This window comes from Podarcis liolepis (genome assembly GCF_965112155.1).
Source record: "Podarcis liolepis genome assembly, chromosome: 1".
Taxonomy (NCBI): domain Eukaryota; kingdom Metazoa; phylum Chordata; class Lepidosauria; order Squamata; family Lacertidae; genus Podarcis; species Podarcis liolepis.
Genome location: NC_139554.1, coordinates 79,333,508 through 79,360,993, shown reverse-complemented (window position 1 = coordinate 79,360,993; position 27,486 = coordinate 79,333,508). Strand labels below are relative to the sequence as shown.

Below are 27,486 nucleotides of genomic sequence, written 5' to 3'. Positions count from 1 at the left end.
TCACAGTTCACATAATTCAATTACAGTCAGTCCACCATTTGAAAAATAAGACAGAACTCAGGTGGCATGCCCCGCCCCAGGCACCGGCAGCAGTTGCTACGCAGGTGGCCATTTGGGCTGGGGCCTCAGACTTCTTCCCAATGGTCTGTTGATAATGGCACCACTGATCACTTTGAATAAGGGTCTTTGAAGGATTCAGTTTAAAAGAAAGACAAATAAGACCTAGGATCTTGCTTGAAATCATAAATTAATAGAGGACATTTTAAAGAGGAGGAAATTATTTAGGGGGCAACTAGAGAGAATCAGTCAGAATGCAAGAAATGTTTTGGACTATGATCGGTTTCCAACAGAATTTCTACTGACACACAGACAAGGGTGGGAGAATCTCTGAAGAAGAAGAAGAAGAAGAAGAAGAAGAGTTTGGATTTGATATCCCGCCTTTCACTCCCTTTTAAGGAGTCTCAAAGCGGCTAACATTCTCCTTTCCCTTCCTCCCCCACAACAAACACTCTGTGAGGTGAGTGGGGCTGAGAGACTTCAAAGAAGTGTGACTGGCCCAAGGTCACCCAGCAGCTGAATGTGGAGGAGCGGAGACACGAACCCAGTTCCGCAGATAACGAGACTACCACTCTTAACCACTACACCATACTGGCTTTCTTGGTGCTGTTTCTTTCGCAAGAGCGGAACATTTTTGCCCTTGCATTAGTGAGAAGATAACATTCATGGAGTGACACTGAATCCTTTCAGGGGAGGAATTATTTGCTTCCAAGTACGTTTTCACACACTCTCAGACACAGTTTCCCCTATTTGTCGGGGGTTCTGATGTTGACCAATGTCTTCTTTGATTTTCCATCTAAGTTCTTCACACTTTTCTTAATTTTGCAGCTTTTCTGTTTCCATGGCCAAGAATCTGTCACAAACTACTTCCTTCCAAGGTCCATTTTCACAAATCTTGCCCAAAACTCTGAATAGACTCATGAGTGTAGCCAGAATTTAAGTTGGGGGGCAAAGAACCGAGCTATCTGTGATGCAGTTGGTCAGTTAGTTATGTGTTTTTATTTCTTTACTTGATTTAAGGGTGGCAGTGCCAAAGTTGTTGAACTTTTTTTGGGGGGGCACTAAAAATATGCGCCACATTGGGCTACCTTAAAAAGTGCCAAAAACATGTACCGCACCAACTTCCATCCAGGGTCTGCCAGTGTGTTCTGGCTGGAAAAAAAGCCCTGGGCTACACCCATGACTAGACTTCTATTACCGTATTTTTTGCTCTATAACTCACTTTTTCCCTCCTAAAAAGTAAAGGGAAATGTGTGTGCGTCTTATGGCGCGAATGCAGGCTGCACAGCTATCCCAGAAGCCAGAACAGCAAGAGGGATTGCTGCTTTCACTGCACAGCGATCCCTCTTGCTGTTCTGGCTTCTGAGATTCAGAATATTTTTTTTCTTGTTTTCCTCCTCCAAAAACTAGGTGCGTCTTGTGGTCTGGTGCGTCTTATAGAGCGAAAAATACGATACTTATATCCTTCCTAATTTGATTTTTTCTTTTGCCCCTTGGTAATACTAATTTTACTTATAGAACTATAACTTTTGTTTGAAAGTGTTGGACTTTTTGTTTCTTATCTGGAATACTACTTGAGAATTCTGGACTTTCCACTGTAGATATAATTTATTTTATGCTGGGAATTAAATGTAGCTAGTAACTAACTGAATTGCTTTCTCTGGAATAATTCATTTAATTCTTTATAGTATATTAATGCAGTTTTATTGCTTTTGTTTTAACGTTAGCTGAATGGGAAAGTGTAAGAAGTAAAGCTGCACTTTACTAGAACACAAGACCCCTTGGTGGCTTTCACCACATGAAGCTTTACTGCTCAAACTACTTGGAAAGAAAGGAAAGTGGCTCATGTTGTTGACTTATTAAAGGACCAAGAAGGAAAATGGAAATTAAGAGACTATGAGGAAATAAAAGAGCATTTTCGGAGTTGGTTACACTATTGGCAATTACATGAGATTTAAAAAGACAATAAGAAAGGATTCAGTTACACGACATCTAGATTTCAGAAGGAAGTTCTGGAAGGGAAAGTAAAGTTGCTGAAAGGCGCATATAGTATTCTGCTAGAATGGGAAACAAAAGACGAGGAGGTGAAATCGGTTATGATTAAATCGGCACAAGACATAGGTCATAATATATTTGAAGATTGGGAAAGATTGTGGAAAACTGATTTAAAATTTACTGATTGCTCTTTACTGAAAGAAAATTACATGAAAATGATGTATAGATGGTATATAACACTAGTACAGATAGCAAGAATGTACAAAACTAGTTCAAATGTATGTTGGAAATGTAAGGAAAAAGAAGGGACATTGTACCATATGTGGTGGGATTGTAGTGAAAGTAAAAAATTCTGGGAAATGATATATAATGAGTTGAAGAAAATGTTCCAATTAACATTTGTAAAAAAGCCTGAAGCATTTTTGTTATTGACTGTAGGAAAATACCTGCCAAGGAAAATGAATAACATATTTATGTATGCAACAACGGCGGGAGGAGTCTTAATAGCACAGGGATGGAAGAACAAAGAAATCCTGACAAAAGAACAGTGGCAAGGGAAATTGATGGACTACACGGAACTGGTGAAATTGACACACAAACTGCGCGATAAGGACAACTGTGACTTTAAAGAAGAATGGGAACCTTTTACAAAGTATTTAAAGAAACAACAAAATGAACTGGACTCCTTGGCAGGGTTTGAATAAACATACACAAATTTATTATTGGTGACATATAGACAGATAACTTAAGGATCTTTACAATTTTATAATATGCAGAGATAACATGTGCTGACAAAACCAGAGAGAGGAGCTGAGGGAAGTCCGGGGGTGGGTTATTCTTGGGGAGGGGAAAATTGGGGGGGGGGGAATGTGGATGATCTTTTTTTGATAAATTGTTATGCTGAAATTCTTAATAAAAATTATTCCCCCCAAAAAAGAAGTAAAGCTGCACTGATCACTCTCATATTAGGATCTCTTAATATACCTGAATTAGTTAATACAACTAGTTTCAGATTTCATTCACTCTTTTATCATTTACTTGTAGCCGTATTGTAGATGTTTCAGTTATTATACTTTAATACAACAGTAACAAAATTTATTAAATGGTCACAGACTTGGCCTTTAATGCAACATGTCTTTGTTTGATACAACAGCATCACTGTTTTTAATGAATATCTACAATTTTTCACCATTTGTCAATTATTAAATTGATTTTGTCTGGTGTGGTTCTGACTCTACAGACACCATCCCTTTTCTCATTCAAGCAAATTAATATAGAGGGAATAAAGATCCCATTTTTCACACTCAACACTAGCTTCCTAGGTACTCTTGTTCTTGTCGTCTATCTTTCTCAGAGACAATGGAGTGTGCCTCTGAGGATGAAGTCAAACCGCTGTGTTAGCAGCACTGAAGTAATCTCCCCAGGACAGAAGCCTGGGCAGTGTGCATGGGTGTCCAGGTTGTCCAGACGACAAGACCCATCTCTTGGCCTCGCAGAAATAAAGAGAATAATTTCCAAAAAAAGAGAGTGGACTGTATTCAAACAGTTCCCAAATAGATTGTGTTCTAGTATGCCCACCTTCTCATCCAACCCTATAATCTCCTCTGTCCATCTCTTCATCCACGTTTTCCAGCCACATGCCAGCACCAAAATTTTGATATCCTCATCTTTGCTGGATTTCTGAGTAACTCCTTTTGTCCCACCCCCTTCACATGTCAAGTGTGCAAGCTTCCCCATCTGGACAACATTGTGTAGTCAGAGGGAGAGGGAGAAGGGGTGATTAAAAGTCAGAGGGAGAGGGAGAAGGGGTTTTTCCTCTCTCATCCTTCTCTAGTCCTGGGCTGGATTTCCACAAGAAACAAGTTATCTGAGCTGGGCCAAACGAGCAGTACCCTCTTACCTGGACAAGTGAACAAGCGGAAAAACCAAATGAGTAGCAAAGCCAATCACACTACACGGTTGTTGCTTCACTGTTTGGCATTCTCTTTCTTCCTGCCAGAGCTCCGTCCAATTCCACAGGCCGTGGGAAGTAGTGTGAAAGCCTCATTTTCAATGGAGGAGACAGCCAAGGTTGTCAGCATTGGAAGAGGAGCTGGCTGGGTCTTGGTGGAGCTCAACAAACTGCCAGTTGGAAAAGATGCCCCTCTACTGGGTGATTAACAGAGTAACTTTACACGAAATAACAAAATATGTTTTATTTTCTTAGAATTCACATCAAATGTAAAATTTCAATAAAGGAAAGCTCTAATACACATACTGAATTGGAGACTTGCCAAAGTACTGAAAAACCAAATGAATATGGCACTTCCCATGAGTAACAGAACTGGAAATGCTGCAAATCCAGAGCTTGGGACAGAGAAATCACCGCTCATAAAAGCATTGCATTTTTTCCAATAAACATCTCAAACTGGATGGTAGGCAATAAGTGGCAGTACATCTTCATAAATGCGAGTAGTACTGCTTTGCAGAAGGTCTCATGCCTTGGCAAATGAACGAGCAGGGCAGGCACTTTCACAAGCAGAAGAAAGGATAGCCAGTGCTTAAAGATTTGTTTAGGATGCCCCAGATCCACTCCCTGATCCAAAAACATCCCCCATGTTCGTTTTGTATTCATCAAACAACTTCTGGACTCTTTCTTGTAAAGCTATTAAAACACTGGCAATAAAGCCACAGAGCAAAAGGAACAACAAGACACCCAGAACTATTGCAACAATATTCAGAATCTTGGCTCTCTTGCCATATCTAGTTGCATCTTCAGCATTTCCAGCGACTTTACAATCCCTTGCCTGCAGGGGAGAGAATTTTTTCAAACAAACAAACAAACAAACAAACAAACAAGAATTAACATTGGAAACATTTGCACATGCTTACAACACCTAAAGCTCAAATGGACTTTCCATGACTGTTGTGTCATCATAATCAAATCTACAGTTTCCTGTTCAGTGCTATTAGTGACCAAAGGATTGTGCAAAATGAAAGTTCCTGCTTCCCAAAAGGTTGCATCCTATTCTAGCCTCAGCATCATCTGTCTTCATTCATATTCTTTTAATGAGAGCCCACCAACCCTTCTAGGCCCAAGGAAGTATTTGGAATGTTGAGACTGTAATAAGAACCAACTCCTGTTTTCCTCTCTCCCAAGATAGACAGAAGCACATGTGCCCACCTTCAAATTCACTTTACTTTTCCATGAGCAAAAATCAGATCCAGTAAATTTTAAATGGATCCTCTTGAATGTGCATGATTTTATACAAGCCACACACACCCCAACCCCCATGATTAAAGCTTACACTGACAGACTGAAGAGTAACAATCACAGGTGTGTTGCTTCCTATTACCTCAAAAAACATTTATTTAAAACACGGAGCCTCATGATTTTTGCATAGGATGACAAAACCACCAACAAATCTCAGACTATATCTATGGACACAGAGGTGACCGATGATTTGATGGTGGTTTTAAGGAGATTCCTTGTAAAATAAAATAAAAATTAAAAGTTGAGATCTATAAGATTATGTGTCTCAGATCCAGAGACCACTGGATCTGTGATCTTTACAGTTTAGTCAAAGGAAACAAGGGGATCGTTGTTGGAAGTGGAACCTAGAAACAAATTATACCATTTCAAGACCATCTGTTCTCACTTCCCACTTTCACAAAACACAGATATGCACACAAACAATGCACACACCTCACTTTCCCAAGGGATCTGTGTAAAAGTTGAATCTAGTAAAATTACTCTGAGCCTTGAAAAAACACATACTTTATGGTACAGCTGAAAGAGGAAGTGAGAGTGTCAAGCTTCCAATTTCCTCCTTCAAAGGTACTTTCATGGGAGAAAACAGTAACCCTCACTGTCACACTACCACCTTATGATGAAGGAGGCAGTAAGTGGGAAGAGCCTCAGGGGTGTTGAAGGCACCAGAAGTGTGAAGGCACAGGTGCCACAGCTGGAGACCCCTGCAGACATTAACTATCAATCCCCAAACGGTGCCCAAGACTGTATCTTAATAACTAAGGCGGTAAGAGGGATTGGAGGGCATTTTCTTCTCAAATGTACCAAAAATCCTATTAATATAACTGATGTATTAGCGCTCTCTCTCCCCATACACACACGAATGAGTTGTATTCTGAAACTCATCCATCTCAAAGCTAGAGAATATGAAAATTAAATAGCCTTGCCTACTGCTTCAGTGTCATTGAGTAATTTATGCTGCTGAATCCTAATACTTTCAAGCAAAACAGGCCATGTGCCTCTAAATATGTCCTCCACACCTCATTTTTTAGTAGAAAAATGATTTTAAAAATATGAAATGTATGTCTTCTGTGGTGGATATGGAATTACAGGAGATGGGGAACTTTCCACAATGACTCCACAGCTTTGAATGTCTTGGGGGGGGGGGAATTCCTTGGAAAGCGGACAGGGATGAACTTTGAGAATTTAACACATTTCACATAGGGTTTTATACCTGTGTCACTCGCAGAAATCCAACAGGTGATGCTTTTCGCACCACAAAGGGAGCCAGGGAGCCACAGGTGTTGGATTTCTACTTTCCCAGAGTTGCTGAGAAAAGTACAGAGGCTGCTTGGAAAGGGCAACGCTAGGATCTGAGTCAAGGGTGGAGGAAAGCGAGGGGTTGTCCTAGAAAGGGCAGGACACGAAGCAAGAACAGGGGTGTACAATATATTCTGGGGCAGACAAAAATATTCCCCAGCCATTTTGAGGTGGTGGGGGGCCGTCGGCGGACACTAAAGTGAGATGGGAACACGGCCGGAGGATTTACTGGCGGAGCTTTCCCGCCTTTTCTTGGCGCCTTCACCTTAATGGAGTAGACGAGGGCCGCGAAGCCCAGGCAGCAGGCGTTCATGAAGGAGAAGTTGTACAGCGACCACAGCACGTAGTCCTTGGGCTGCTCGACGACGAAGGGGTAAGGGCAGATCGTGATGGTGTCACCGCCGATCATCTCGACACTGTAGGGCCTCAGGTTGACGTCCATGGCACTTTCTAGCTCCATGGTGGCCGAGAGCTGCTAGTGCTGGCGGGAGGCTGCTGAGGAAGAGGAGGAGGAAGAGGATCCCGCCGCCCGTGATGGTAAGGGAGGGTCTCTTCGGCCTCTGATTTGTCAGGAACGGTCTCTGGCGCACGAAGCTGGGGTCTCTGTCCTGCTCCTCGAAAACGGGGGCGGAGCAGGGCGAACAGGACAATGGATATAGAGTATATCCCTGGAGGGCGCGGGAGGGAAGGCGGGTTTGTTTCCAGAGCCGCAGGGGAAGCTCAGCGGCGGTCCTGGGGCCACGCGGCCTGGGGAGGCTCGGGTTCTTATCCCGCCCGCTTTCTAGCAGCAGCCTAAAGAAAAGGAACCGCCGTGTATCTCACACACTGGTAATTCGCCAGCAAGCTTTTAGCGTAGTGTTAAAAAAAAAGGAGGGGGGAGTTTGGGAACTACCGTCAGAAAGTAAAGGGGGAACAATATTCCTATAGAGACAGGCAGTTCCAGATTTACATATAAGCTAAACAAGCTATAGCTTAGGGCCCCACTCTCTTGGGGTCCCCCAAAAAATTTAAAGGGGGGAAAACTGGGTGTACATTTCCAAAATATAAGATAAAAACCAAATACAATAAAACCTACATGTACAGCAACAGTGTTTTGTGTTGTGTAGGCTCCTATGATGTAAGTAATAGGCCCCGCCTGCTAGCCTGCTCCCTAAAATTACCATATAGCATATATTCAGCACAGAAAACAGCGACAATTTGTTGTTGACAAAGGACAGCTGGACATATAAAGGGCCCCATTACCTTCACTAGCTTAGGACTTCATCAAACCTAAATCCGACCCTGGAGACAGGTCTTTCACTGCATTGTTTCATTTCACTGCTTGTACCCTGCTTTTACTTTCAAAAAGAGGAGCTGAAGGGTCTGACACATGGGCGTAGGGGGGGGGGGCTAAATCAAGTAAATAAATAAAAATACTTAACTAACAGGTCAATTGCCTCACACATAACTTGGTTCTGCCCTCCCCACCATAAAGCCTGCCCCCCTCAAATCCTGAGTATGCCCATGGTCTGACAAATGACCAAGTACACGAGAAAGGCAGCTAGTCCAGCTTCTTTAAAAAACCCCACTAAAATAATCTTGTCAACAAATTTTTTGTTCAGTACCAAAAGGGGACTGGGGAACAGTTCATTTAGTAATATAATAATAATAATAATAATAATTTATTATTTATACCCCGCCCATCTGGCTGGGCCTCCCCAGCCACTCTGGGCGGCTTCCATAAAACCAAAAATACAGTAAAGTCACACGTTAAAAACTTCCCTGAACAGGGCTGCCTTAAGATGTCTTCTGAATGTCAGGTAGTTGTTTATCGCTTTGACATCTGCTGGAAGGGCGTTCCACAGGGCGGGCGCCACTACCGAGAAGGCCCTCTGCCTGGTTCCCTGTAGCTTTGCTTCTCGCAATGAGGGAACCGCCAGAAGGCCATCGGCGCTGGACCTCAGCGTCCGGGCAGAATGATGGGGGTGGAGACGCTCCGTCAGGTATACTGGACCGAGGCCGTTTAGGGCTTTAAAGGTCAGCACCAACACTTTGAATTGTGCTCAGAAACGTACTTTAGTAAAGAGTTGCATTCAGCTAACTTTTACTCCTAGTAGACCCTTTGAAATTAATGGCCATGACTAACTTAGGTCCATTAATTTCCACAAATCTCCTCTGAGTAAAAGTTAACTGAATGTTGTATTTGTATACTTTGGCACACATAGTGTTACACATTTATGTTCCTCTAGAAAATAGACTTTTATCTAGTTAAAAGTCCCTTTCTCTTGCCCTATTGATTTATCTATATCCACTTGGCGGTTGACAAACTTTTGCTAATAATAATAATAATAATAATTTATTTATACCCCAGCCACTCTGGGTAGCTCCCAACAGAATTAAAAGCACAATAAAACATAAAACGTTAAAAACTTCCCTAAACAGGGATGCCTTCAGATGTCTTCTGAACATCAGATAGTTATACTGATAATTTATTCTTGTTGTAACATGTCCATGGAGTACTCAGATTTCAGATCTAATTTGGAACCTCTTTTGACATTTGTCACAATTAAGCATATTTCCTTTTTCCTGCTTCTTTGTCCTGGGCTTAAGCAGGCTCATTTTTTATAGAGGTTACTTTACTCCCAGTGCTGAGAACTCTGCATTAGAAAATAAACATCTAGAAACTAGCTATCCAAGCCTGCATAGGCTTGCTCTTTTCTACAATCTGAGTACACATGAAAATATTTTTTAGCCTGATTCAATAAAGAACATTTACTTGGCTCAGAGTTCAGTTCTTTACGTCCTTAGATAATCATAAAAACTGAGAAATGTTTATAAAGCAGAACGTTTTCCAGCAGCAGCTGAAAGGCTACAAAGCAAAACACCAGGGCAGGACTACAGTGAAGAATTCTCCTGATGACCAAGCCACATAAGACATGGTAGATTCATGATCATATCTCTCAACTGATGTGAGGATGTGATCTTAATTATTGAGGTGTGTGGGACTGATTTTCCTCAAAGCACCATGTTTAGAGAAGACCAATCTGAATCTCCCTGAAGAAAGTGCTTTTAGCTTTGCAGTGGAAGAAATTAGGGTAGCCCAGTGCAAAAGAAACGGTGCTTGTACCTTTAATAGTTGTATAAAAGAGAGAGTTTCAACTGACATTACAAACTGAAATTCCCTCTTCTGCACAACAGTAAAGGGGGGGGGGGAAGAGTCTTACTGTCTTTTTGCACCACCACCCCACAAGAACAGCAGATACACATATTGTGCCTATGTTTCTCCCCAACCCCCACTGCAGATATAAAAAAAAGTTTGGGGAAATTGCATGGGAGAAAAGGGTTACCATATTTTTCACTCTATAAGACGCACTGTTTCCCTCCTAAAAAGTAAGGGGAAATTGTGTGTGCGTCTTATGGAGCGAATGCAGGCTACTCAGCTATCCCAGAAGCCAGAACAGCGAGAGGGATTGCTGTGCAGCGCTCCCTCTTGCTGTTCTAGCTTCTGGCTTAGCCATGCTCTGTCCCTTCTCCCACCTCCAGCAAGAGCCGCGCTCCCTTTAAAGAGCACGTGGCTCTTGCTGGCTTTTGCGGGAGATGGGGGAAGGGTCAGAGCGCGCGGCTCTGTCCCTTCCCCCATCTCCTTTAAAAGCTCGCAAGAGCCACGCTCCCTTTAAAGAGCCAAGCGGAGCGTGTGTGTGGCTCTTGGGGGCTTTTCCCCGAGGAGGGAGAAGGGCAACCCGTCAGTGACAGGATGCCCTTTTCCTTCCTCGGGGAAAAGCCTGCAAGTGCTGCACACATGCTCCACGTGGCTCGTATGGGATGCATACAGGCTCTGCTCAGTGCTCCCTTTAAAGATTTTTTTCTTGCATTCCCCCTCTAAAAACTAGGTGTGTCTTATGGTCAGGTGTGTCTTATGGAGCGAAAAATACGGTAAACACCCTGTCTCCAGTGCAGTGCTACATCTCCTACAGCAGCTGTGGTCAGCCCAGTACTAGTCTGCAGGAAAAGGACAATCGGAGCAAAGGAAAGGGCAGTGGCTGTTTCCTGAGATTATAATAGCGGGAAGATTAATGTTGTTGTTGTTGGCAACCGTTTGTCTTGAGAGACTCCTCTGGGGGGTGATGTCAAACCGTTGCATTGGCAGAAGAACACCCTTGGTTTTTGTAGTTTTTCTATTCCTGGAATAATTCTGATATATGACATGTTGAGTCCTACACTAAATAATGTGTGTGTTTGTGATTACAGATGATCTGAAAAACATAATAGATGCTGCTTTCAGATTGGCTCTGAATCTTAGCAGGATGTAGTCAGTTAACAAATATGTGGAGGGGTAATGTGTTAGAATGAGCGTGCTCTACCCCCATCCCACCCCATCCCATTTGCTTTCACTGCTGGTGGAGCTTCCAACACAGCTCCTCAACCAGCAGATCCTGAGTACAGGATTGCACCCTTATTCTAGGAGACTAAGTAGAAACTAATGAAACATAATCTTTCAGAAGCCCAGGCCAGAAGCAGAGCTATTTAGGTTGAACTTTGGCTACTATAATAAATGAGCTGCAGTCTGTGAAACTGACAGAATTTCTGCCATCAAAGCTGTTCTTGTTTTGTGAGCTATGGGGAAAGAAGAGAAACCCAGAGATTTCATTTGTGAGAAAGCAGATAGACTGACCTTTTCCATCTGAACTTATGACAACACTCTGTGGTATGCTTTTTTCAGTTTCAAGGGGCTGGACAGTGGCGTCCTTTGTTCATCTGTTAAATTCAGCTCTGCACTGGCAGCAGCTGTGGTAGCTTCTTCAAAACTTCCTGTCCTTGTTTGGTACTTTGGTTTCATGATAAATACCTAAAAGGTATATAAATGGGGGACCAATAATTGCAGTTTGATAGATCTTAAAAGCTGAGATCAACAAGGTTTCTAATATATCATTTATACCAGTTTTATGGTATCAAGCAGGAAAGGAATGTCAAACATGGTTCATGTGGGCTTGTATCCCATAAGAAAGTGTGGAAGTGGACTGCTTTAGAGAGTCTGGATTAATTGTCATGTTCTTTTGCACTGCTCAGATGGTGTTCTGTTTTATTGCGGGTAATCTAGTCCTGAGGGCCATCTAGTTCAACCCCATGCAATGCAGAAATCTCAACTAAATCATACATGACAGATGTCCATCCAACCTCTGCATAAAAACCAGCAAAGTATTCCAGGCTCCCTTAGAACCCCAGACCCTGATCGAGCATACCTATTTCTTCTCCCACTGCCAAAGACACCTCCCTGACCCTACTTCCACTTTCCACAGAGGAGCAACCAATATTTCTAATATGTAGGAAATAATTTTGGAACACAGAGAACCTTTTCCTGACAAATCACACGAAGTTCTCAATGTTACAATAGAGGCTGAGATAGCAAAAGTAGTCTGTATGACATTTTTAATGCAGACCTTAATGGGCCAAAGAAGCTACATGAAACATTTTAGCCTAAGCGTATCATCACAGCATTTCAATTTGAGCTTCAAAAAGAGAGAAACCTATCTTGATTAATCCTGTGTCAGCCATGTATTCACCTCAATGAGGCACTTCGAAGGTATGAGTTCTCAACTCTCCAGAGATTCCACTCTAGAGGAAAACAAGCTTTCATTGCCAGTTGAGGGTCTGCCAAGTCCCAGACTGGCCTTCACACACACACAGTTATTTCTTTTTTAGAAAGAAAGAAAGAAAGAAAGAAAGAAAGAAAGAAAGAAAGGAAGGAAGGACAAGCAAGCAAGCCTTTAGAAATCCAAACCAATCTTCTTTAACAAAACAACATTCAATTCAACATAAACTCAATAGCTTTGTTTTAACACTCAGTGCATACAGAATTATATATTAACAGACCCCTTTATAAAACTTCTTGTTTTAAAGTGGGCATCTCTTTGTTGATAAATTCCACTTCTGTTTAGACAAAGCTTATTGGAAGACTCATTCAAAATATGCTCCTTCAGCAGCAAGCAGTTACCAAGGAGAGAGAAAACAGTAAGAGAGGAAGATTTGAAAACTCTGGGGCAGGCTAGGTGGCAGGAGTGTGAATAAACAAACTTAAGAGATGAGCAGAGCCCTGACCTTAAAAGTGGGGTGGGCTCTCCAAGTGGCTCTGAAGATACTCCCCCTTTGGGAGAACTCTTAGCGGGACAGTCCCCTGGCAAGGCACTTTCCCTGTGCTTTGCAGCCTGTTGCCTGGTGTGTTCCCTCTCTCATGCTAAAACTGGGGGACAACCAATGAAATAGGATGTTGGAAGAGTCAGCAGAGAGAAGAGAACTTCACGCAGTGCATGGTTAAACTATGGAAGTCACTCCTACAGGAGCTAGTGATGGCCATCAACTTGGATAGCTGTAAAAGAGGATTAGAGACAGCTTTGTAAAGGATAAGGCTATCAATGGCTACTAGCCACATTGGTTATGCTCTGCCACCACTGTTGGAGGTGGCATGCCCCTGGATGCCAATTGCTGGGAGCTTCAGGTGGGAAGAGTGCTTCTGCCTATGGGAAGCAGGACCTGCGTGCATCTGGTAGGCACTGTGAGAACAGGATGCTAGACTAGATGGGCCACTGGGCTGATCAGCAAGGCTTTTTATAGTCTCATGCCCAGGAGAAGTTGCTCATGAGGTTCCTGTCTGCAGTTTGAGGGGCCCTGGTGCTGTTTTATCTAATTCAGTGGGTTTCTGCCTGCCAACCACAGGTTGAGTGAGCCCCTGATCTGGTCTGGCTCCTTAGTTGGTGAAACTGTGGCCTCACAGTCAGCATCCTGTTCGGTGCTGGACTTGAGGGTCAAGAGAAGCAGAAAGCGCTCAGCAGGTGGTAATGAATTCCTCACAACTCTTGCATAATGCATCCAAACTTTACTGAACAGCCCATTGAATAGAACATGGGCGGTGAAACAGCTCAGCCTGAATCACTCGGCTAACTTCCTGGTCTCTATGTCAGGTGTGTGTGGGGGGGAAATGGCCCTCTGGACTCCTGCCAGGTTTAATTAGGCCTTGGGCGGGAGGGTCCTCCCAGCTGAATTAGTGAAAAGAAGGCTAAAGTGAAACACCTAGAAGAAGAAGAAGGAAACTTTTAGTTCATTTTAAAGCCTTTTAGGTTGATCTTTCCTGGTGAAGATGTGATTGCCACACCTCATAAAATCAATTCAGGTATCCAGAATTTTAGTGCAGCTGTGATTAGAGAATAGTGTATCAACTCAGAAGCGACAGGTAGCAGCCAAAGCAGCAATTCAATTTCTTTGTAACTCTGGTCTTAAACCCCTGAATTTGTAAACATTTTAGAAATTCCTCTGCTAATGCAGATAAAAAGCCATCATGGTATCCATATTGGAGGAGGCAGAGCTGTGACTGAGCGTGGGATATGCCGGCCCTGCAGAGAAACCCAATATTGTTATACCCATTTTGTTGGGGGTTGGAGGAATAAGTTAGAGTAGTGTAAGACAACTCTGCATGTAATTCAGTGTTGGTTTTCTGGTGTGTTGGGGGTTTCCCCTAGGAAATGTGGGGGTGATTACGAGATTGAGTGTAGCAGCAATTAAGAGTTGCTGGAGGTGAAGGGGACTTGGGGGAAACGGAGGGTCTCAGCAGTGAATGGGAGGTGTTGTCTGGATGCCAGGTCTACCTACTAAAAAACAAAGGAGGGCTATAGCTGGATGGAGTACAAGTTTTTCAGAGGCTGGGTGTTCCCACGCCTCTCCCCTGGTCAGGCATTAGTTACATTTGTTTGAAAGATTACTTTGCTCTCTTCTGGAAAAAAAATCCTATGGATCCCCATGATGATAGTTAAGTTGGACAGTTTGCCAGAATTCCAAGCTTCAAGTACCAGGTAGCCAAAAGAAAATATTTCTGCAAATATAAACATGAATTTGAACATGTGTTGACCTGCTTTCTTCCTTCCCTTATTAGGGAGGGGACGGAGGACCAGTTGGAACCAAGGCTAACGTGGTGAATTGCAGTGTTGCTCAGTAAATAAGAATCAATAGTTTCCAAGAATTGCCAGTTTATCTGCAGAGGCAGTCACAGGGTATGCTTTGCCCATAGAATCATAGAATCATAGAGTTGGAAGAGACCACAAGGGCCATCGAGTCCAACCCCCTGCCAAGCAGGAAACACCATCAGAGCACTCCTGACATATGGTTAAAGACCTCCAAAGAAGGAGACTCCACCACACTCCTTGGCAGCAAATTCCACTGTCAAACAGCTCTTACTGTCAGGAAGTTCTTCCTAATGTTTAGGTGGAATCTTCTTTCTTGTAGTCTGGATCCATTGCTCCGTGTCCGCTTCTCTGGAGCAGCAGAAAACAACCTTTCTCCCTCCTCTATGTGACATCCTTTTATATATTTGAACATGGCTATCATATCACCCCTTAACCTCCTCTTCTCCAGGCTAAACATGCCCAGCTCCCTTAGCCGTTCCTCATAAGGCATCATTTCCAGGCCTTTGACCATTTTGGTTGCCCTCCTCTGGACACGTTCCAGTTTGTCAGTGTCCTTCTTGAATTGTGGTGCCCAGAACTGGACACAGTACTCCAGGTGAAGTCTGACCAGAGCAGAATACAGTGGCACTATTACTTCCCTTGATCTAGATGCTATACTCCTATTGATGCAGCCCAGAATTGCATTGGCTTTTTTAGCTGCCGCGTCACACTGTTGGCTCATGTCAAGTTTGTGGTCAACCAAGACTCCTAGATCCTTTTCACATGTACTGCTCTCAAGCCAGGTGTCCCCCATCTTGTATTTGTGCCTCTCATTTTTTTTGCCCAAGTGCAATACTTTACATTTCTCCCTGTTAAAATTCATCTTGTTTGTTTTGGCCCAGTTCTCTAATCTGTCAAGATCGTTTTGAAGTATGATCCTGTCCTCTGGGGTGTTAGCCACCCCTCCCAGTTGGTGTCATCTGCAAATTTGATCAGGATGCCCTTGAGTCCATCATCCAAGTCGTTGATAAAGATGTTGAATAAGACCGGGCCCAAGACAGAACCCTGTGGCACCCCACTAGTCACTCTTCTCCAGGATGAAGAGGAACCATTGATGAGCACCCTTTGGGTTCGGTCAGTCAGCCAGTTACAAATCCACTGAGTGGTAGCATAGTCAAGACCGCATTTTACCAGCTTCTTTACAAGAATATCATGGGGCACCTTCTCAAATGCCTTGCTGAAATCAAGGTAGGCTACATCCACTGCGTTCCCTTCATCTACCAGGCTTGTAATTCTGTCAAAAAACGAGATCAGGTTAGTCTGACATGACTTATTTTTCAGAAATCCATGCTGAAGTTTTTCAGAAATCCATGCTGGATTTTTCAGAAATCCAACTGCAGTGGATTATGGTGCTGAGAATTCTTTTCATGCAATCCATTCTGAATATGCACAGGGACAATGCCTAAGCCTTTGTGACACGCTCCAAGGCCTGGAGCAGAAAAGGAGGTTGGCAATATTGCAGCCCACAATAGTAGATACGGGAAGCCCCAACACAGTCTTCCAGCGTGTTTTCGGCTTCTCCTCACCTGGTCCAAGGTTTCCAGTGTGTTTACAGGTGTAAAGATACTGGCATCCTCTCATTTCACCAGAAACCTCACAGCAGAAAGGAAAAGGACTAGTGAACTTGGGTCCGTTCCAGGTCCTTTTCTTCTGCTTCGAGTTCTCCTTTCTATGGACTCAAGTAGAGACTAGGTATGAAATGGGTAGAGACATTTCCTAGGAACACCGTGACAGGGAGGCTGTTCTGCACCAACTGTGAATCCATAGCAATTGAAGATTGGGGAGCCAAAGTGCACCTGAGCTGTCTACAAAGGGTCCTTCTGTATTATTGCAGTGTGTGTGTGTGTGTGTGTGTGTGTGTGTGTGTGTGTGTTCATGTTCCCCACTGCCCTGCATTTAAATGGCAGCAACAGATGAAACCCTGCTCACAAAGCAAATGGAGATCAATAGAGAAAAGGCTAGGGCATCAGGATTCTTAGAAGAGGGGGGGGGGGCAGTTGGTCAATCATGAATGAGAACTCCTCTCGTCTCCAACCAGGAACAAGCCATATATAATCCTAACAATCCCGTGTCTTTTCTTGGGATGTCAACTTTTTGGCTAGGCAATATATTGTTACACACTACCCAATTCTCAAGCAGTGTGAGATTCCAGGGGTACCAAGTAGGTCATTCCATATCAAGTGGTTCAATTTTCTTAAAAATTTGTACACTTGTTGAATGATCAGAAGCAAGTCTGAATCTGATTTTTTTTAATCTCATTTTTTTTTAGTTATGAAGGTTTGATTTCTTTTTTTAATTGACAATTTTGGCCTTGCCAGACTACACAAAAACCTTAAAAGCTCAGCCCAGAATTGAGATATTTCAAAATTAAAAATACCAATCTCTTCAGAACTTCATGAGCTTTAATATGATATGGCACATGATGGATTTACTTTAAAGTTAATATGCATAATTTAATTTTTTTTAAGTGATTAAAAATTAATATGATTTAAATTTCCCCCAAAAATGTATTGAATATTTCATATTTCTAAGAGCTTCCTGCAAAATTTAATCTTGGGATCTCAATGGGATCACATTCTAAAAAAATATTTTCTATATACATGTTGGTCTTATTGGGTTCTATTTAGGATAAATGGGTCTTCCTGGAGTAAAATATAACAGAATATACAAGACTCCACTTTGGAACACATTTCTAAAAGGAAAGCCTGACTAGCTTTCCAGATACCTTTTAATTGGATAACTTTTAAAATAAATTATTAGTTACTAGTTACTGAAGTTACTAGTATTATGGTTTGAAGTCCAAGCAAGCATTCATACATTCTTCATACACCATGCAGCATCATCACTATGGCCATCACTTCACCCAACCAGATGAGGGCATAGGTGGAAAATACCCAAATCTTATAGATAGCTAGGGTTGCCATATTTTAAACAGAGCAGAGAAAATCGGACAGAAAACTTGTTGATCAAAGATTTGGCCGTCTGATGACTCCTGCAACTCCCAAAGCTCAAAAGCAAAGGAACCAGCCATGACTATACAGATAAGGATTTACCTGTAATTAATTCCAGCTTTTCTCTGAAAAAATTGGCTGTTCGCCCAGCCTCTCCCTCTCCCTCAGTTATTCAGCTATTCAGTTGTTACTACAAATAAGTTTAACCCATGCCTGCATAAGTTATGGTGCACCAAGCAAACAAGGTAACATATTGTGGCGTGCCAGGTGTTCAGCACCCAAGTCTTATTTTTGCCATCCTAAAAAAGCATCAAAATGGGCACCCTACCCATTCATAGCTGGTGGGCTACTTTTGGCTGTGCTTCTCTATATTCTCTTCTGTCCTTCAGGTCAGGCTAGCAAAAGGCTTTTCTTTGTAGACGCCCTCACCCTCTGATACTGAGTTTGCCATATCAAAAGTTAACATACCGTATTTTTCGCTCTATAACACGCACCAGACCATAACACGCACATAGTTTTTAGAGGAAGAAAACAAGGGGGGGAAATTCTAAATGAAATAGTGGATATATGATTTTTGTGGTTCATGCTGTGGCCACAGACATGTGATCTGACAGTGAGTTTGACAGTGAGTTTGGAGTAGCCCAATGCAAAAATCCTGAGGATCCATGTGGATCCATGCTTTGTAACCATGGAGGAGGGAAGGAAGGGGAACCATGGATCCTCTGCTCACGACTGCAGCAGATCCGCCCCCCGCCACCCGCAGGCATTCGCTCCATAACACGCACAGACATTTCCCCTTACTTCCTAGGAGGAAAAAAGTGAGTGTTATGGTGCAAAAAATACGGTAATTTGTGCTAGTGAGTACTGAGTATTTTCCATTGAAATTGACAGACATGGAAAGGAAGCGATTATTCTCCCTCACCTTTCAGTCTGTGAAGTTATTTTGTTCTGGAATAAGGACTGTTTTGGAAAAAGGGGGAAATGAAAATATCTCCTATCAATGGCTCAGTTGCAAACAGTGATTTGATAACTAAAGCTATTGCCATGTAGCCAGGAGAATATAACTGATTGCTCGTTATGATCCAGCTTACATATGTATGGATATAATTTGATTGTTTATCACTTGGTTACACAGCAGTTCTTGATGACTCACAGATGAATGTGTGAATGGGTTCCACTGAAAGGCCTTGTGCCTGAGGTGTTGTGTATTTTTTTCCCTCTGATCTGCAATGACTTATTCACAGACCCAACTGACTGCTTCATGCTGCAGTCTTCAGGTGATGAGCAGCATGTACGAACCAGTTTAAAGGGTGTCAAAATATCTCCTCCCAACCCCTATTTAGCAAAGTTTGCTGCTTTACTACCAGCATCACACATCAGGACCCAGGATAAGCTGTGCTGCATATTTTTGAGAGTGACAACACACCACAGAGCTGCCACAATTATCACAATCTGTAGTTAACAATGTGAGAGATCTGCTAGATAGATCACTGGTCCAATCTAGACCAGGATCTTGTTCACCACAGTGGCCAACCAAATGCCCCTGGGAAACCCACAATAAATTTGGCTTGGTTGAGTGGGTGCTGGGGGCATTATTCCAGCTACTTAGGCAGCAATAGTAATACTTCTCTTAAAGAAGCTCTCTCAGAATCCCACCATGTTGAATCTAGCAAAGTCTCCACATTCCATTCTTAGTCAAGGTTCTTCAACATGTAGTTATGTCTCATTGCCAGACTTTTTCTCAATCATGAGCATTACCGCTTGGGTTACCTTGGTGACAATGCACACTGGGAACTGAACCAGGGGAAATGCAGCCATATTGATTCTGTTGAACTTATTGCCACTTTTCTGCACTATCAACCCTGATAACCTTCTGAACTACTGAGGAGTGCGGTTTTTTGCTATGGTTCCAGCCCTCAGTGCAGAGGGTAGTTCAGAAAGTGGTTTTGGGGTGTGAATGGGAGACTCCTATCCAACATTGTGGTTGTTTCCATGGTTCCCACATGGCTCTATTTCTTCCTTGTGCTATTTAGCATAAAGCATTTTGTTTGCTTTGTGTGTAATATGGTTTCATTTACAGTGGTACCTTGGGTTAAGAACTTAATTTGTTCTGGAGGTCCATTCTTAACCTGAAACCGTTCTTAACCTGTGATACCACTTCAGCTAATGGGGCCTCCCGCTGCCGCGGCGCGATTTCTGTTCTCATTCTGAAGCAAAGTTCTTAACCTGAGGTACTATTTCTGGGTTAGTGGAGTCTGTAACCTGAAGTGTCTGTAACCCGAGGTACCAATTGAAAAGTTGGTGCTGTTTATATTCTTATTATTTATTAAATTTCTATACTTTCCTTCATCTGAGGTTCATGAGACAGTTTATAATATACATGTTTGTTGATGGGGGAAAGCACCCCTCATTCTACATTTGTTCATTCACAAAGTACAAGGTCATTACTTTGCCCTGCATCTCCTCAAGAGCCAAAATGTTCTGTAAATATTTGCAAATAAGGATTGCATCATTTACACGTACTTACATTGAACCGTGTGTCATTTTTTTTAGCCCCCTTAACCCTGCTTGGAGAGAGATTTTGACACTCTTCACAGTCTGCTTCAGTTTATGACCCTAACTGCCATGGGCGAATTGGGCCACTTCACTGCTTAACCTGCCATAACATCAGATCATTTATGAACAATTTAAAAAGCATCTGCCCTAATCCATATATTTGACACCCTACCTCTTTCTTCCATACATCATGAGAATATGCTTTTACCCTGCCTATGTGGAGTAATTGAAGCCACCCCTTAATACATTTTCTCCCATTTTAAGAGCACCTTTGAAGCACATTCCCCACAATAATTTTGGGCACTGTAATTTACAAATCCCATCAACCTTTAACTAACAGTGCCCAGAATTCTTTGAGGGGAAATGTGCTTCATATGTGCTTGAAAGTCAGTTTTGGTCACAAGTGCAATTGTGTCCCATGGGATCTAGTGATGGCTACCAACTTTAAAAGATCTTAAGACAAACTGACAGAGGATAAGGCTATATGTCCAGTCTCCACTTCTTGGACATCATCTGTAGCAGCAAATTCATTAAATTAACACACATTATGCAAAACTGTATTTCCTTTTGTTTGTCCTAAATCTCCCACCATTTAGGTTCACCCGGTGAGCTAGGTTCTGGTGTTATGAGCAAAGCAGGGGGTGGGGGAGGTATCCATCCACATCATACATAATTTTAAATGCCTCTTAACAGGGCCAGCCCACCCATGAGACAAGGTGAGGCAACCACCTCAGGTGGCAGGATCCACAGATCCAGCATCTAAGGAATGTATTGCTCACTGCTGGTGCACACTCCTTGGAGGCCAGATCTGCTGCATTTTTGGTGGCCACTCCACCCCTCCTGCTGCAATTCAGCCTCTAAGCAAAAGAGGCACTGCTGGTCACCTTGCACCCCTAGGGAGGAAATGGTGGGGGTTGCCCTCTGGGGTTTGCATCTGCCCAGCACAATTCAGAGTAGGGGCCCTTCACCACTTTGATTTCCACATCAGTAAGGTTGGATTCCCCCACCCTTCCCAATGTAGAACTTCGCTTACTCTTTCTTCCCTGGCTGGAGTGCAGGTGGGTGGGACACCTTATTTTGTGGTTTGCCTCAGGTGCCAAAATCCCATGCACTGCCAGATCAAGTTCCTTGCCTGATGCAGGAAATGCAGAGCTAGATCCCCTCCCCAACCTGTCTGTCCAGCCTCTATCTGGAAGACCTCCAGTGAGACACCCTCCTCAGTAATTGGTTTCATATAGTATCATGAAACCTACCACAACTCATCACTGAATCTCCTTACAGTGGTGCCCCGCAAGACGAATGCCTCGCAAGACGAAAAACTCGCTAGATGAAAGGGTTTTGCAGTTTTTGAGCTGCTTCGCAAGACGAATTTCCCTATGGGCTTGCTTCGCAAGACGAAAACGTCTTGCGTTTTTTGCAAGTTTGTTTCCTTTTTCTTAACACCGTTAATACAGTTGCGACTTGACTTCAAGGAGCAACTCATAGAACGCGGTGTGGTAGCCTTTTTTGAGGTTTTTGGCGATTTTTGAAGCTTTTCCAAAACTTTCCCGACACCGTGCTTCGCAAGACAAAAAATTCGCTAGACGAAAAAACTCGCGGAACGAATTAATTTCGTCTTGCGAGGCACCACTGTACATCTTTACTCAGTCCAGTCTCCCACTCACCTACAAGGAGGTGCTTTTTCCAAATGAAGAATACTTCGATTTTTTTAAATTGTACAAATGGGCATCTATTGCCACATGGCTGGGAAGAGGACTAGCCCTGCCTCTCTGTGATAGCTAAAGTTTGTTTTTGGTGGTAATTAGAAGCAGGTAGCCAAGCACGGAGAGGATGAATGCAGCCTTTGTGTTTGGGGGTGGAAATAGCACAGATAACTGCCGCAAGACTTGTAATTCTGCTTGCACTGATGTGACAGGCACCATTTAATTGTTTCCCTGTAACACCAGCACAGCCATAGTCACCATGGCAAAAGAACATAATTTGGATGGCTTTGGAGTGTAAACGCATCCTAGGAAACTATTATCCTTACAACAGGAACTCATTTTGTAGCCCCTCTGTTTAGGATGTGCATAGCTTCTTTGTTAATAAACATGTACAAAAACAAACACTTCACAAGCTTGTTTTTTAAAATATTTTTAAGCAAATGTATTACAGTGATTTGTTGCAAAAAACAAACTACAAGCATCTCTCATTACAAAGAAGTGGGGTGTGTGTGGGGGTGTAAATACTGGATAATTTGTCTTCCTTGCATCAGGAACAGGAGATGAATCTTCATGTCACTTGGTCCCCATGTGTACCAGCAAGAGAGAAAACTGGATGCTAGGAAAATAACTTGAGAGCGGAAGAGGCACGAGAGCCATGTGGATTTTTTTTGGGGGGGGGAATCCCTCTAATGCACAATTCACAGCATGGCAACTCTTGAAATTGATGCTTATCCAGCTCTGTCTTGGCAAGCACTAGAGAGACATCACTGGAAGTACCATATTCTCAATATAAGGGCTGCTCTTTGAGCAGCTACACACCCGTGTCATTGGAAAGCAAAACATCACCATTACCCACAAACAAAGTGACTTGAGTGGGAACCTTGGCAGCAAGGGAAAAGGCAGTGAGTGGTTTTACAAGGGAAACCCGTCTGTGACATGGTTCTCCATAGGCTTCCTAATAACCATTATGAAATTGGGGAGTTAAAACCCCTGTTGCTAGCAGGATGATGACAATGACAATGGGCACAATGCACAGGGTCACAGCTGTAATGTTGAGGCACTGGGCAGTAGAACCATAGCTGCGAGCTCCACTGTGGTCACCAACCACTTTGCGATCTCTTGCCTGTTCAGAAAGAAGAAAGAAACAAAAGTCAGCGATGCTTCTATTTTGATACCAATCTATTTTAAGAAGAGAGCTGTACAGGGAAGTCCAATGCAGGTTTACTCAGAAGCAAGTGTGTATTGGGCTGCAACCTTAAGGCAGGGCCTGCACAACTTCAGAACTGACCTTCCTCTGCCAAATAGTAATAATAACCGGGGTGCCTCTTTTTTGGTCATTTATAGCACTCTTTGGCTCCTCCCCATTATCTTAAAGACACACACACTCCTTGTTTAAAGCGCATTAATAGAACTTACTCCCACAGGAGGCAGTGATGGCCACCAACTTGGATAGCTTTAAGAGATGGGACAAAAACGATAGAGAAGCCGCAGATCTGCCTCCCCTGTCAAGGGGATTATGCCTCAGAATACCTTTTGCTGGGAATTGCAGGTGGGCAGAATGCTGTTGTATTCATGTCTAGTTTACAGGTTTTGCAAAGGCGTCTGGTCAGCCACTGTGAGAACAGGATGCTGGACTTGATGGGGCATTGGCCTGATCCAGTAGTTTAAGTTAATTTATTTTTAAGTTCTTAAAATAGGATATTTTATTTGGAATGAAGGTATATTTGTGGTACGCTCAGAATTGAAATCTTATTACAGGGCTTGTCTCTTCAGCAGTCCTCATACATCAGTATTGTTGCAGCACTGGGTTTGTATGATCTTACTATCTGATCAGCAGCAGCCAAATTATGAGAAGAACCCGATCTTTACACACCAGAAAGGATGTCACTATGCCAGTTGTTAGTCATGTCTCTGATGTCATGTGGCTTGTTGGTCTGTTGTTGCCCTTGCAGATCATTATTTTTGCATATTAAAGTTAAGATGATGGGGGGAAATCCCACAGATGTTGCAATCGCACAAAGCAGTCTAAAAGAAAAATCCATGTTGCAGATGATAAACGGACTTGGTTTTTGGTCATTGACTCTTCTGTGTTAAGCTACATGCACAAGTTTTCTACTATTGAAGTGTAGAAAACACCTACCTCAGGGGCTTAGATAGTCTTAGATATTTGTTTTTCAGTGCTAAGCTGTGGAGAAAGAGGCTGCCGGAACAATAAGAGCAGGTGACCAGCAAATTTAAGAACTGAATTCCAAGTTTCCTAGAGACCAGCTAGCTTTTGCCCTGCCCTAGCAACTTCCCTCCACATTTCATAGGATCATAGAATTGACCCGAAGGTCATCTAGTCCAATAATTTAACTTTTGCTCTGAGATTAAGAGTCTCATGCTCTACCGACTGAGGCTCCCTACCACCAGTGGAAGGCAAGGGCACAGACACTGAGTGTGGAATGTAAACTGGAGCAATGCTTTGGTACTGCTAGGCTGCAGCTGCCTGATCAGTCCCTTAAGGTTGCCCATTTTTATATACATAAAGCCAGATGGATGGGTGTTCCCCGCCCCCCACTTGTTGCACATGCACACACACAAGATGATGCAGGGGGGTGGGCAAAATGCTGTTTTTCCTCACTGTGCTCCCTTGTTTAAAAACCTTTCCTCCCAGGCAATTTCAGTGTTGGAAGTGAGCCAACTGGGGGAAAGGTTTCCCTCCCCTCCCATGCCCCTTCCCTTGCAGGAAATAAGACCCCCGCCCCAGCTTTATACATCAACACAGGGCTGACACATGGACGCGTCACAGCCTAGCTTGATCCGCCAGACTTTGTAGCCAGGGCTGAGTTTTGGTTCAAAGGCATAAGTGGGCCCGGTTTAAAGCTATACTTTACCCCATGGGTAAATCTAAATCTAAATCCAAAACTCGGCTCTGAAAATTTGGGAAAGAAGAAACAATGCCGTCATTCCCCTGCCTCTTGCCAATGAGAGGCCATGATTAATGCCTCCCCTCCTCCCTCTAGCAAGCGAAGCAACAACCCTACAGATACTTTTAAAAGTTCAATCGATGTCAGCGGGGCTCATTTCCGAGTAAACACGGATAGGAGAGGGCTCCTAGGATGGCTGGAGGGACTTCTGAGCAGCCAAAACGTTTTTTTAAAAAAGTCCTGATCACTTTACGCCCCCTCCCCGTCCCCCACCCACGAGGGGGCAAATGGAGCGTGGAGCAGGAAGGGGTGGGAGCGTCCCATGGACGGCGGAGCTCTCGTCCATCCTGCCCTTCTCACCTTAACCGAGAAGACCAGGGCCATGAACCCGAGGCAGCAGAAGTTGCAGTACATCATGGTGCAGATCGACCACAAGATATGGTCGCGGGGAGGCGCCACGCAGACTTGGCTTTGGCTGTGCATGTGGATCACGGTGGAGCCAGGCGACGCGCCCGCGGGGTCGAGGATGGCCATGTCGTGCTCGTCCTTCAGCTCCTCGTAGCGCGGCAGCCCGCCGCTGGCCTGGCCGGGCAAAGGGAAGTGGGCGCCGCTTGCCATCTTCTCGCCTGCAACCGGGTCTCTCAAGAAGAACTGCTTCGCGGGGCAGCGATCCGGGGAGTGAAAGGCAGGCGGAGGGAGGAGGCGGAGCTGCCAGGCTTTTATCCCGGGGAGGCGTGGATGCGCTCTCTGATTCCCAGCATGGAATAGTGGGCAAACTCAAGGAATCGAAACTTAGGCAGGAACCTCCAAATTTGGGGGACTTGGGCAGGCGGATGTGTGAACTGCTTGCCCTCTGTGTAACGCGGCATGCCCCGCTCTTGACTTGAGAAGGGATGCTCCCGCTCCCCGCCCCCGAAGTATGCGCGCTCTCTCCTTTTTGCAAGCGTATACTTTAAAATATATCAGCATTACTTAAAAAAAGTTATTAATACAGTATGGCTGTTGTAGCTTAAGAACCATATACGCATACAAGCATTAGATAATGCACTGGTGTTCTGATACATTTCTAATTTATCGAAGTTGCAACCCATCTATTTTTTTAAATTGTGAATTATACAACTGTTCACTCATATATGTTATTTATTTGAAAAACGTATAACCACCCTCCAGCAGAGCTGCTAGGACAGTTTAAGAAAACAACAGCAAATATATAAATACAGGTAATGCTAAAATATAGCAATTCGGCAGCAATAAAAATAACTGCTATCACTTTTGTAAAGCTAAGCAGAGTTCAATATATGGTTTCAAATTGGATGGAGGACCACAAGTTGAGATTTTGTACATTGAAGGGGGTTGGACTAGATGACCGTCGGAGTCCCTTCCAGTTCTACCAATTCACTTACCCTTTCAGCATGTTTGTTTTATATATATATATATATAGAGAGAGAGAGAGAGAGAGAGAGCGCGCGCGCTTGGGGAAATACTTCACCAGAAATACAGTGGTACCTCAGGTTACAGATGCTTCAGATTACAGACTCCGCTAACCCAGAAATAGTACCTCGGGTTAAGAACTTTGCTTCAGGATGAGAACAGAAATTGTGCTCTGGTGGCGCGGCAGCAGTGGGAGGCCCCATTAGCTAAAGTGGTACCTCAGGTTAAGAACAGTTTCAGGTTAAGAACGCACCTCCAGAATGAATTAAGTTCTTAACCTGAGGTACCACTGTATAGTAATGTTGGTGACTGTACTGAGGTAGCTTCTGAAGGAAGGCATTCTATTGTTTGGTAGCCACCGCAGAGCAGACGGCCCTTTCTCTGCTTCCCACTCACACCGCAGACAGAGACACCTCCGAGGAGAGCTTCTCAGAACATGTCTTCGATAACTAACGTGTGCAAATCACTACTTGTTCCTCCAGTCTTTGTTGGTAACCATCTCTTTCTAGTGGGCAAAATAGTTAAGATTCCAAAATCCATATTAGGGCAGTGCCACATTTGTTAAAACAAGCCCATCAAAATATCACAAAAGAGTGTGCTAGTTTTTGAGTTCTTCGGATCTTAGGCTAGATGGTAATGAAAGTGATGTGGGGGCGGGTGGGGAAAAGGCAAATTGACTGGTGGTAAAGTCATCTGTGTCTGGTAAGAGTCAAGACAGAGTGTGAGAGGAAGTAGGAGGGATGCAAGTGAGTCTTGTTGGGTGCTATGCAGGTTTCAGGTTGCACCAAGACCTGTTGGGAACTAGAAACATAGGCAGGCTGATTTGCCGTCTCTGGAAGTAGAAAAAACAACTGTTACCTAGGTCTGTCTTCATCCTTGAGCAAAACCCCCAGGTTCCTTGGTAAACGGAGAACAGGAATAAAGAGAACCTAAGTGATCTTCATGTAAATAAAGGTGGGGATTCATTGCAAGTGGTGTGCTAGGTTTTTTTTTAAAAAAAAAACACCTACGTAAGTACTTTTGCAGCTCTATGCTAGTCAGTGGATGTTACCTGAGTCTGGGTTGGGCCTGGGGTGTTAATGCTGCTGTCCTGTTCACACTTACTGGGGAGTAACCCCCATTGGACATAGTTGGACTTCTGAATATACATAGGATTGTACATGATGATACAGTGGTACCTCGGGTTACAGACGCTTCAGGTTACATACGCTTCCGGACCTCCGGAACGAATTAAGCTCTTAACCTGAGGTACCACTGTATCTCCATATGCTGGCCAGATGTAGAAGAGGGCAGTGCTCCTGCACCTTTAATACTTGTGAGGAAGAGGGAATTTCAGCAGGAAAAAATACACCTGATGAAATTCTA

General features: G+C 43.5%; 1 protein-coding gene across 1 annotated transcript; it reads right to left on the bottom strand.

Annotated features, from left to right (window-relative positions):
* Nucleotides 1-4,232: 4,232 nt before the first annotated feature.
* LOC310711058 (uncharacterized protein) lies at nucleotides 4,233-25,607 on the bottom strand. The gene is made up of 4 exons (XM_083512520.1): nucleotides 25,051-25,607; nucleotides 22,740-22,904; nucleotides 6,867-7,076; nucleotides 4,233-4,838 (listed from the first exon to the last, which is right to left on the bottom strand). Exons 1-4 carry the CDS (start codon nucleotides 25,306-25,308, stop codon nucleotides 4,605-4,607), a joined length of 867 nt encoding a protein of 288 aa, XP_083368646.1. The 5' UTR covers nucleotides 25,309-25,607; the 3' UTR covers nucleotides 4,233-4,604.
* Nucleotides 25,608-27,486: the final 1,879 nt, after the last annotated feature.

Bases quoted from the DNA above. Each gene is read 5' to 3' on its own strand.
- LOC310711058 (XM_083512520.1), bottom strand. From the start codon at position 25,308: ATGGCAAGCGGCGCCCACTTCCCTTTGCCCGGCCAGGCCAGCGGCGGG. The intron at 7,077-22,739 runs TAGGAAGCCTAT...CGCCAGCACTAG, and splicing joins CCCAATTTCATAATGGTTAT to CAGCTCTCGGCCACCATGGA. The intron at 4,839-6,866 runs GTGAAGGCGCCA...TCTCCCCTGCAG, and splicing joins CCCTCGTCTACTCCATTAAG to GCAAGGGATTGTAAAGTCGC.